The following is an 11,245-nucleotide window of genomic DNA, read 5'->3' on the forward strand; positions in this document are numbered from 1 at the left end:
TTTTTGTATGTTTTATTATTTTAGATCAAGCATCCCATCTACTTCAAATAACTGATTATAATTTAAAACAATTACTTATATGGTTAAATGGTTTTTTATTATATTCTATCAGGTTTTGTTTTTATTTTTTATAAATTTTGATGTATTATATATGTAACTATTTATTATATAATAATAAAAAAATATAAATTTTATTCTTGAACAGAAAAGTTTTTATTTATTTATTTGATATTTGGTTTTATTTTAAATCATTATTATATATAATATTTTTATTATATCAAATACTTTTTAATAAAAATGTAACTGAAATATAAGTTATATAAAACATACACAATGTCAAAATTGTCAAGGGATTTTTTATTGCATCAAAAAAAATGAATAAAATGTGTTTGATGAAACGTGAAAATGATGTTGTAAAGGAATAAACTGTATGTGTACACTGCAATTACTCTTTTTTATATTCAATTTAGTGTTGTTTTTTATTATATTGCGTTTTCTCACTAAACTATTATTAAGTATTCCCACTAATTTTATTTTCAAATTGATTTTTTCAAAAAAAAATAATTGTAACTGTATAAGTATTTTCACTCTGTAATTCCCTAGCAAAAGACTTTTAAAAAAAAAACAGCTTCAGGAAATAGTAAATAAAAATGGCTCATGAAACATTTATATTAGAATCATCACTGTAATGGTTGATTTTTTCTCTGGTTCAAAACGAAATTCTCGTTGTCCACCTTGAAGACAATAAAATTGAGAATACGCAATTATTCTTAAAAAACCATCGCATTTCAAAATGTTTCGAGAATAAGAATCTGAATAGTTAACAGCGGACCTGTAAGCTTATCTCTATTCGTATTGGTCCCTACTAAGCACGTTTCTTCAATTGATAGTCATCGTTTTGAACTATTTTTAGTTTTTACCATATTTTTTCTAGCTGAAGGTATTGGTCCCTACTAAGCACGTTTAAATATATATATAATCCTCCTTTTCATTAATTTAATTATTTTAGAATAGCAAACATCACTATTTTCTTTGCAAATCTCAAAAAAGCAGAGTAAGAAGACAACGTGTGTCCCAAAAAGTTACAATTCTTTAATTTCTAACAAAATCCCAAAACTTTCACATTATCACATATTGCTCACTATCTTCTCCTTTTTCATCTAACTTCTCTCTCTATTTCACCTTAACGAACTAACAACACTAAGGCCAGAAGAACCATCCATGGCCTCCCATTGGAGCTCTGGTGTACAACTGGCGAGAAGAACCATGCAAATCTCGATTTGATGACTTAGTTAACGCCGTTTCCTCTGGTTTTGTAGTTACAGACATTCTCATCTCAATGTTCCTCGTCATGGCTATCTTCGAGAAACTGATTGAACACCTACTAAGCCAGATTCCTCTTCTGGTCGGATATTTTGGGTATGGCGTCTTGGTTCGGTTTAGTGGCGTAGCATCTAAGCTCGGTTATCAATCTCCAAAGGCAAGTATTGTACTTGTCGCATTTTCCTTGCGACAACAAATCATGCGCATGTTCACTGCTCTGCCTTCTCTTAGTCTAGCCTCAACCTGTGGATAAAAGAAACACAGAGTAAATGTTGTTAACCTATGAAACACTAACAACCATGAAGATTTGTTGACGCCTTACTCTTTCTTGCTGGACTTTAGGGCTTGGCTAAGAGGGACATAACTCTTCCTCAACACGGCAAGAAAGAGTATGAGGTGTAGGAAGCTTGTTGAAGTTGGAGGCTCTCGCTCAGATGGGTATTTTCTTTTCTAATGACTAAAATATAGAAATAGTCACGATGTTCAAGTATTCGCGCTTGCTCTACTAACAAAACTAAGCACATGCTTTTTGTACTCGTTAGCAACCCATTGGTAGCTAAGAGATGCGTAATGCAAGAAAAGATAAAGATGACTTACATTCATATTTCTTCTGTGCCCAGATCTTTCTGTTCAAATAGCCAAATTTGGGTCTTAGCATCATAAAAAAGGAGAATGGCTCGGCAAATTCAATCAAAGAAAACAGAGAAAGCAATACTAACAAATAGATGAAAGAGAAAAGATCCTAGGAAACGTACAATTAGCTGGATCATAATCCTCTGGACTTTGGTGCTTGCCATGGCTGCCCAAGTTTTGAGATCTCTTTTAATCTTCGGGAGATATGAAAAAAATATCTGAGTATAATAACAAAAATCAGGGACAATGGTATCACTTTTCAATACGTGTGTTTGCCATAATACGTTGAGTTATGTGCTTTTCATTATAAGTGTTGTAATTCGCATGACCTCACCAACAACATCTAATAAGTATGTAGCATCTACTTGCAGGAAATGTTTAAAGAGTGCAAATAAAGGGGTTTCGAGATTAGTCTAATACAACATACCGGGCAAATAGGTGTTGGTGGTTCACCTACAACATCAACTGGTCGTAATTGGAAAACATGAAAAGCTCCAGCGGGATTAATTCCCTGGTACCAGCCTTCAGCTCAGAGAAACGTAGCTCTTGATTCAAGATTGTCGGGGTTTCAGAAAGCGAGTGCTTGTTTAATATTCAAGCAGGACGAAAAAGCTTTGCCTCGAAGGTCTCCGGCGTTCTACATATCTATACCATGAGAGAGTTTCAGGAGGAGTAAAGAGGCATTGAACCGGATATACTGGAGAGCGTTGGTGAGTGCCATTACTGTCTGATTTGAGGTGTGCATCTTAAGATGGTGAGATGCCGTATTTATAGCTGAGGATTAAGCTGGGTACGGTGGAATACGAAGAGGTGTATTGATTGAGCAATTCAAGTGGAAGGACTGGATTAAAAGGGGTGAGGTGGAGTTAAGTTGCAGAGTTATTGAAATTGGAGGCGTTAAGGATTTTGAACAGGCTCGAATCTCTGGTCTCGCGGTCGAGGATGAGAAGGTAGAAGACGATACGGGAAAACCCTAAGCTCCATCAGTTCATATGAGCGGGCTTTAAAATGGGCTGTGAAATAAAAACTAAATAGCCATCACATTAGCCGAAGCCCAAATCGAATAAGAAAAAAAACAGAAAAAACGCAACCAATTAAATGGCGACACATGTTAACAAATGCCCACCTCTAAAGAGGGACGTGGAAGGCTAAGGTGAGAGAAAAGCCTGTTTTATTATTATAGATTATTAATTTGTGTAAACTATCAAATTTAACGTTATTATAACATATTTTTTTTAGTAGACATCAAATTTAATGTTTTACTATATTATGAATATTAAATTTGTATAATTTGACATGAATGATTGAAGTGCACTAACAAGCTAAATTTTTGTACTAGACATGTGTTGTGTAGACCAATACACTAGATTATGTATGACACCAATAGTATCACAATTTCAACATAACACAATTACAAAATAACACATTGCACGAGTTCAATATAACAAAAGTTCAGACTTATATAGCCGACTTTTGCAAGTGACTACCTAAAGAGATGAGTTTAACTTACACAATTTGAACAAAGATGATCAGGTAGTTTGCATTTAGTTTGCATTTAGAGCGACTATATTCTCTCAAAACACATTAAGCCACATAAGAAAACATAAATAGATCTTGATCAAAAACTTATTAGAGCAATCTTCAAACATCAAAAACTTATTAGAGCAATCTTCAAACAAAGTTTCCATACATTAACGAGAAGCATAATAAAACAAGAAATTTAATATCCCATATGTGTAACACATAACTTGTAAAATTCATTCATAAGTAAGAAATTTATAAACACACATGAAGGAACAAGTAAATCTTAAAATTCATTATGGATATGAATAACATGAAAATATACCAAAATTAATTTACAAGGTATACTTCAAACGAAGTCTGCTTTTTAGGTTAATATTGAAACTATAAATTACGAAAGAATACTTCAAACAAAAGCTGTTCGATGTTCAAACTTCATCTGAAGTCTTCTTATGTAAATTAGTAGGCTATTTTGTAAAAAGTTTGAGTTTATTAGAGAAGTCTACTATTTAACTTTTTGGTTAATGTTTTGACATTATTTCAAACACAAAACTGACATGAATAGACTTTATATGACATTTCTCCTCAGCAGAATATATCTTGAAGTCTCCTTTCAAAAATTTAAAGTTTGGCCAAATGAAAAATTAACCTCGCTTTTAAGGAGACTTCAAATGAACTATACTCGTTTACAAATGATAATTACCATACTTCAAATGAAATCTCCCTTGAAATTGTTAATTTCAAAACTAATATATATCATCTGCTTTCGTGACACATATCTGATGAAGACGAAAATCAAATGAATAATTACCTTAATATGGTGTGATTTCGTATTTAACTTTTTCAAGCCCCCACATGTTTGAATTTCAGACAAAACAAACCAAAAATTATCAAACTTGAGAAAGTTCAATTGGATTTTGAAAACTAAAATATGAGAGTTTTTGGATGAAATTGGGGAGACAATGGAAGATTATAGAGTATTGTGTGCAAAGAGTGAGACAATAGATAATAATCAATTGAAGGCATTTAAAGCTTCAATTTTGATTGTTCTTAGTGGTTTGCATAATTAATAACATTATTATTTTCGTAAGTAAGTGAACGTAATAAATTGTTTGAAATATTTGTTTGGTTTTAAAAAAAAAAAGTTAAAAGGATCTTTGTAAATAACTTGATATGTTAGGGATTGTATAAGATAAAAGTGGTAAAATGCAATGACGTGAAAAATATGAATTATTCTTGTGTTTGACAACGAGTTTTGAGTTTTTGCAAATCTTTTGGGAAAGACTCCAAACTCGATTTTAGTGGATCCATTTGAGATCTAAAGACGATATTAAATAGATCTAAAATAGACGAATGAACAGGAGGAATACAAAGGACGATAGATTGCAGGCATAATCGAATGGAGAAAAACAAATTTTCTAACCATCCGGTCAAGCCACTGAGCGGAAAGGCTACAAATTTGCCGAAGCGGTTACACTATGGAACGAGCAACAATATTATTATATATCTCGATCACATTTATCTTGTCTAATCATAGTAATATGACGAGAAGAGCATAAATAAGTAAATAAAAAACGAGTAATGCGTATATGAGCTTAATTAAAACTATTTTCTCTTTTCACTCGGTTGGATACCAAACAAGAAGAGAAAAGGTGACAAAGGTTACAAACGTAACTAGTGAAGGCACAACAATTTTGACAAGTAGGAATTTAGACACAGGTCACATGGCCCAGTTACTTGGAATACAAGAAACCTGATGGGAAGCGACTTTGTTGCATGATAATATGCTACAAGCCTGTTCGGAAACAGATCGCTGCGTCAGCGATCAAGAGTACAAAAAATCTTTAATATTAAGTAATTTGAGGCTTAAGTATGTGAAGAGTATGTCGGAAGCTATTTCGGTGATCGCTGTTTTTTTCAGCTGTAGCAACATCATCGTATCGCAGCGTCACTTTTCAATTCTCGGCTTTTTAATTTGCCGTCGTGAGCGTTAAATTTTTAGTAACTTATCGCTGCGTCGACATCTTCCCGAACAGGGCTACACTAGAAACGTGACTGAAAAAGAAAACTAACAGTCTTCAACTGAAAAACCCTTACCCTTTTCCATCTCCTCCGAGTCTTTACCCTTTGTTGGCTTGAACCATAAGGCACATATGACATAAACAACAAAGTTGATTCCACTGAGAATGGCTAAAAGCCAATAAAAGAGATCGAGCCGGCCATGGTTGATGTTATCAGCCAACCATCCTCCATTTACAGAAGTTGCAGTGACCTTTTTGACGATTGAAACCAAGAAACTGCTGACGAAGAAGCCTAGTGACAAAGTAGTCAAGAAAAGTCCAGTGCTCATTGTTTTCATTCCCTTGGGCGATTGGGTTATGAAGAAATCAAGTTGGCCAGTGTATATAAAGGCTTCCCCAGATCCTACTAGGAAGAATTGTGGAACGAGTTGGAAAACACTTATGGGCAATATTTTCTGTGTACTAGATTTCGCCACTAATAGACGCTTTTGCTCAACTATGGCTGCAGCTGCCATTCCAACGGTTGATAAGACTAATCCAATAGCCATTCTCTGCAGGCTAGAGAATCCTGAATTATCAATACATAGGTAACGGATATTAAATAAAGATACTCTAAGATAACTAAATAGGCCATATATATTTTATACCAAAAGTGACAAAATAATCTTCATGTTAAAAATTGATAAAATAGTCTAAAATTAAACCATAGACTTTTAAAACAAAAATATCTAAATTCTAAAAGATAAAGCCAGGATTGAAAGAATTAGACTATACGTATGTATGTATATATATGAATGTTTTATGCATCTTATCTCACCTGGTTTTCCTTTCCATTTCTTCCAAAAAGGCATGATGACACGGTCGTAGAAAGCCAAAGTTATAAGAATAGCCGCAACGAAAAACACGGTGAGAGAACCTGCTGGGATCTGGAAGTTTCCAACGTTGCGTCTCATGGTTGAAGCTTGCTCAACTGAGAATGTAATCATTTGGGCATATGTTGTCCAGAAAATTATAGTGGTTGCCCAAATAGGCAAAAGCCTAACCATCATTTTCACTTCCTCAACTTTGGTCACCGAGCTTAGCTTCCAAGGGTTCGGAATTGCGATGCCATCTAGAGTTTGTTCAAAATCTCCTTCGGTAACTACGGCCGCCTTGTCCAACATGCTGCACTCAAGAAAAATTTTTAAATAAGAATTTAGTTTAATATACAATTTCTAAGGTTCGTAGTAGAGTAGGTTAATTAGTCCTTTTTCTTTCTTTTTTTTTTTGGCTAAAAGAGTAGGTTAATTAATCATCCCCCTAATGGTGAAACTTGACCTGAGCACTCTCTATGGAAGATCTCTACTAGATCATTAATGAAGCTAGGAAATTCTACATTAAATTACTTGTTTTTGTTTGTTATAACTGAAATAGACTAACGTACCGAAACTGATCAGTATGTTCAATTCTCAAGCCCTCGGGAGTATCTTCATAAAGATAGACAATGCTTTGAGGCAGTTCCGTTTTTCTCTTCCTAATCGAAGCTGCAATTATTTGAAAAATTTGCACAACGGGACTTCCTTGGCTCTTCTTATAACGGTAACTCTTAGTTCCAGACAAGAAAACTGCAATAGCTATAGCCATAGATACAGTGCAGATTCCATAAGCCCATGATCTTCCCACTTCATCTTGTATGTAAACCAAAACAGTCACAGCCATTAATGTCCCCATGCTAATGATGAAGAAGAATCTGCGCGAGCCAAGTCCAATTTTTTTTTTAGTGAATAAACAAAAATGTTACTTTGCCAATGAAATTAAAAAAAAAAAAGACTTAACCTCACCTGTTGAAGAAGAAAGCCATCTGAGCTTTTTCTTTAGGATCCTTGTCATCAAATTGGTCAGACCCAAAGCCGGAGATGCTAGACTTAAGGCCACCAGTTCCAAGGGCTATAAGGTAAAGTGCAATGTAGAGAAATGTCATTTGGAAAGCAGTGGCGGTCGTACAGGTTTCACCGTGGTGGCATGTTGGCGGACGCAGTTCTGGAAGCTTTGTTGCCACCGCTAGTGCACCGGTTCCCTATATATAGTGTATACAGGATATTAAAACCGTTTCAAACTATTAATTATGAGGTTGTTTCCAGGTTTAATATCAAACATATGTTTAATTCTTCTCTTGATTTTTTTTTTGTTTCAAATATGATCTCAGTTGAAGGCCTTGTCAAAATTTTATATTGAAGGTATATTTAGTTAGCTTATTTATTTTTGACCAAAATAGTTGACAAAAATAGTTTATTTATTTTTGGTAAAATTATGGGCTTTGTATATATTAGGAAACAAAAAATTTAATTTTGAATCGGAGTTTTTTGCCAACTGTTCAACTTACTAAGTTTTACTAAGAAATGATATCTTCAATGGTGCATCAAATGAGAGAATACATTAAAAAAATATTAAGAAAAATCTATTCCTATTATTTTAGGGGACAAAATGAAGATGTAAATAATTTACACAATATTTGAGGGAATGCTATTCACAAACCCATTTTGATGTTATAAATTTTTTATTTGCAAAATAATCCCTATAATTTTGACAAAACTTTATTTTATGCATAACTAAAAAATACACAAAATATATCTTTAAAACTTTTTATTTAATATGTATAAAATGATTAAACTTTAAAACATAATTATAAATAAAAAGTTAGTTAAACACTTAAATATAGAACTTTATGATTCTATAATGATATATATATATATATAAACAATAACATTAAACATACATAATAGTAGACTTTCATTTAGACAGTACTATATTACTATATTTAAACTATTTTGTGTTTTTCTAAGTTTTGGTATTATGTATGTTACTTTTTTTGCAAAACACAAAAATAGTTTAAATAGAGTAATATAGTACTGTCTAAATAAAAATCTACTATTATTTTGTATGTGATTATGTAATTTTATTGATGTAGAAATGTTTTTTTTTTAAGTTTAGTTTAAAATTTAAAATAAGTGAGTGAAATTTTTTGTGCCAAAAAAAAGAGAGTGCAATTTTAAATCTAATCAAATAAAGGGTGCTATTAGAAATAAACAAGAAATTTTAGACCAAAAAAAAGAAATGAACAAGAAGTGCATAAATTAATATTTTAAAATTTGAGAAAAAATAAGGGAAACCAATCAAACCACTAGAGTAAAACTTAAACTTATTTTGAGTTTACTTACTCCTATTTATTTTAAAATAATATGGAATATAAACTATCATCCTTTTAAGGTATCCAGTTATTGGCCATAATGATTTTAAAAAAAATTAATAACTATGTATACATATATATATATATATATGTATTAACCAAAGCTGTTTGTTTCAGAGTCATACCAAAGCTTGAATTGTTGAGAAAATAGCGATGGTTTTGAAACGGCCGAGGAAGGAGTCAGCTAGAAACCCGCCGAGTAAGCAGAGGAGGAAGGAAGTGCCCATAAAGTCAGTGACAATGTTGGCAGAGTTTGAGCTTGGGAGATGCATTGTCTCCATCAGGTATGTTACCAAATTCACTGCTATTCCCATTGTTGATAGCCTCTCCACAACTTCTATCCCTGCAATATTTTTTAAAAGATATTCTATCAGCTCTGTTATATTCCCATTTTCCAAGATTTCTAGTCAGTCCATTTTACATAAAATAATAATCTTCTAATAATGTTGAGTGTTTCCGGTTTTCACAACCCATATCCAAGTAGTGAATGACTCAATGATTAATACGAAAAACAGGTAAGGCGCCGGTAAATTTAATTTATACACTAGAATTTCGATAATGTTTGAAACTCGCATTACTAAGGAGTCATAAATAAGTTTGACTGTCGACCAATCCATAGAATTTCCGGACTCCAACTATTTATTCTTGTAACGTATACCAAAAGAGATTGTTGCATTATTAAATCCATGAATGAGTCGTGTCTGTAAAAAATCAATTATATTTGTCGTTACAAAAAGTAGGGAACCAATGGAAATGTGTTGTCTCTCAGAAAACAACGAAACCAAATGTGGACAGTCCGGACAATTATAAGAGCAGCTCCATCGCAAGCTCTTCAATGAGTTTTTAGCATTTAAGAAAAAAGAAAAAAAAAATAATTTTGGTGAGAGAACGTTGAAAGATTCTGATTACAGGGTTTTAAGAATCGGTTGCAAACTTAAAAAGACAGATGTCATTGCAGTAGTGTTTCAACTGGTTTTGGAAAATTAATACATAATTAAATTACTATAATAACATTTTTTTTTTAGAACTTTTCACAGGTTGTAACCGATGGAGCTGGCCTAACTAAGACAACTGGAATATCTAAGGAACAAAACAAGAGGGCATAAATTAGAGATCGGCGTTTTTATAAATCCTAAGTAAACACGTGAATCCTGATATCTAATTTCGTGTTCTCTCTCTAATTTTAATATATCTTTTGTGTATTATTCAAATTTTGGAAAGAAAACTATTATTGGAGTATATGATTGGATGAGTAAAGATGGGATCATGGGGAGTCATGTGGCGTGTCTCTTTTCTCTTTATCTTTCCTACACTTAGCGTGATTCAGAACAACGCCATATCATATTTTATATTCAAGACTTATTTCTATCATATCATGTGTGAGTGTGACTGATTTGAGATTGAAACTCTTTTGTTCTTGACCATATATTTACGTATTGTGGAAATAATAAACTTAGACGCATGAACAACCACCCTCGTTACTAAATTTAATCAACTACGTATTGGTAGACTATCACCCTTTACCAATATGTGCGCGACATATGTCTTTTAGTTCATTTTACCATATATTAAATAATAATAATTATGCATGATTATTTTACCCCAAATAACTCAGTACGTTGTGCATGTAGCACGTAGATGAAGATTAGTTTCTAGTAATACATAGATGAGTAAACTTCACGCAGATTTTCGTGATCATGATGGCCACATGAATATATCTAAATGTAAATCTGGACAAATAGTATATCTGCAAATGCATCTATGTATAGTAAAGTACAGAGGCAATATTTTTGGACAAATAGTACATCTACAAATGCATAAATGTTTCTTCAAAAGTATAGAGAAGATACCAGAAATTACTAACCTATGTCCAGAACTTAATAATAATGAAGAAAATAGAAGAGAAGAAAACGAACCAAGAATGAAAGCTGCGGTGATCCAGCCACCGGTTTTGGATTTATCGGCCGGTAGGCCGTTGTAGTCTACGGCATCAGCCACCGTCCAACTCCCTTTGCTCTCCTGAAAACCACCACATCAGTCCCCAGTTCAAAATCTTACAAACCATTAATTTACAAGCGTGAAGAAAAAGATTATCCAAACCATTTTTCTTCTAGTAATGCCTTTGATGAGAATAGCCTTAATTTTCTGCTAAGTGTCCGCTCTTTGTATGCCACAGAAGCAAATAATGATGCAGAGGAAACTGCCCTTTTATAGGCACAAAATAATCGAAAGAGAGAGTATGAGTGCTCCCACCGACCTTCCACTATATGTGATTTGAGACATCACGAAAATGTGAAGCATTCATCACGCCTTTTCCAACTTTATTATCATTTTAAACTTTATATTTTGGAATTTGAGTTTGTTTTTTTTTGAGAAATTTTTTTGATTAAGTTTGGCCTGTTTCTTACCGTTTTTATAGAGAAATTTGGCCATATAACCATAAAAAAAAACTAAATTAACAAACTAACCATCCTTCCCCTTCTCTCTCTTCCTTTTTATTTTTCTTTTTATATCTCTCCAG

The 11,245-nt window shown here is 32.9% G+C and overlaps 1 protein-coding gene and 1 long non-coding RNA gene across 2 annotated transcripts; both read right to left on the reverse strand.

Annotated features, from left to right (window-relative positions):
- Nucleotides 1–1,080: 1,080 nt before the first annotated feature.
- LOC125589881 lies at nt 1,081–3,136 on the reverse strand. Its single transcript, XR_007326072.1, has 5 exons — nt 2,384–3,136; nt 2,079–2,174; nt 1,921–1,949; nt 1,646–1,780; nt 1,081–1,566 (listed from the first exon to the last, which is right to left on the reverse strand). It is a non-coding gene; the product is annotated as an uncharacterized LOC125589881 (long non-coding RNA).
- Nucleotides 3,137–5,050: 1,914 nt separating this feature from the next.
- On the reverse strand, nt 5,051–11,038 carry LOC106358408 (protein NRT1/ PTR FAMILY 6.2-like). The gene is made up of 7 exons (XM_013798201.3): nt 10,825–11,038; nt 10,641–10,743; nt 8,850–9,067; nt 7,319–7,554; nt 6,922–7,227; nt 6,316–6,662; nt 5,051–6,066 (listed from the first exon to the last, which is right to left on the reverse strand). The coding sequence occupies exons 1-7, from the start codon at nt 10,825–10,827 to the stop codon at nt 5,546–5,548; spliced, it is 1,734 nt and encodes a 577-aa protein (XP_013653655.1). The 5' UTR covers nt 10,828–11,038; the 3' UTR covers nt 5,051–5,545.
- Between the last annotated feature and the right edge of the window lie 207 nt (nt 11,039–11,245).

The sequence above is a fragment of the Brassica napus genome, chromosome C7 (genome assembly GCF_020379485.1).
Source record: "Brassica napus cultivar Da-Ae chromosome C7, Da-Ae, whole genome shotgun sequence".
Classification (NCBI taxonomy): Eukaryota; Viridiplantae; Streptophyta; class Magnoliopsida; order Brassicales; family Brassicaceae; genus Brassica; species Brassica napus.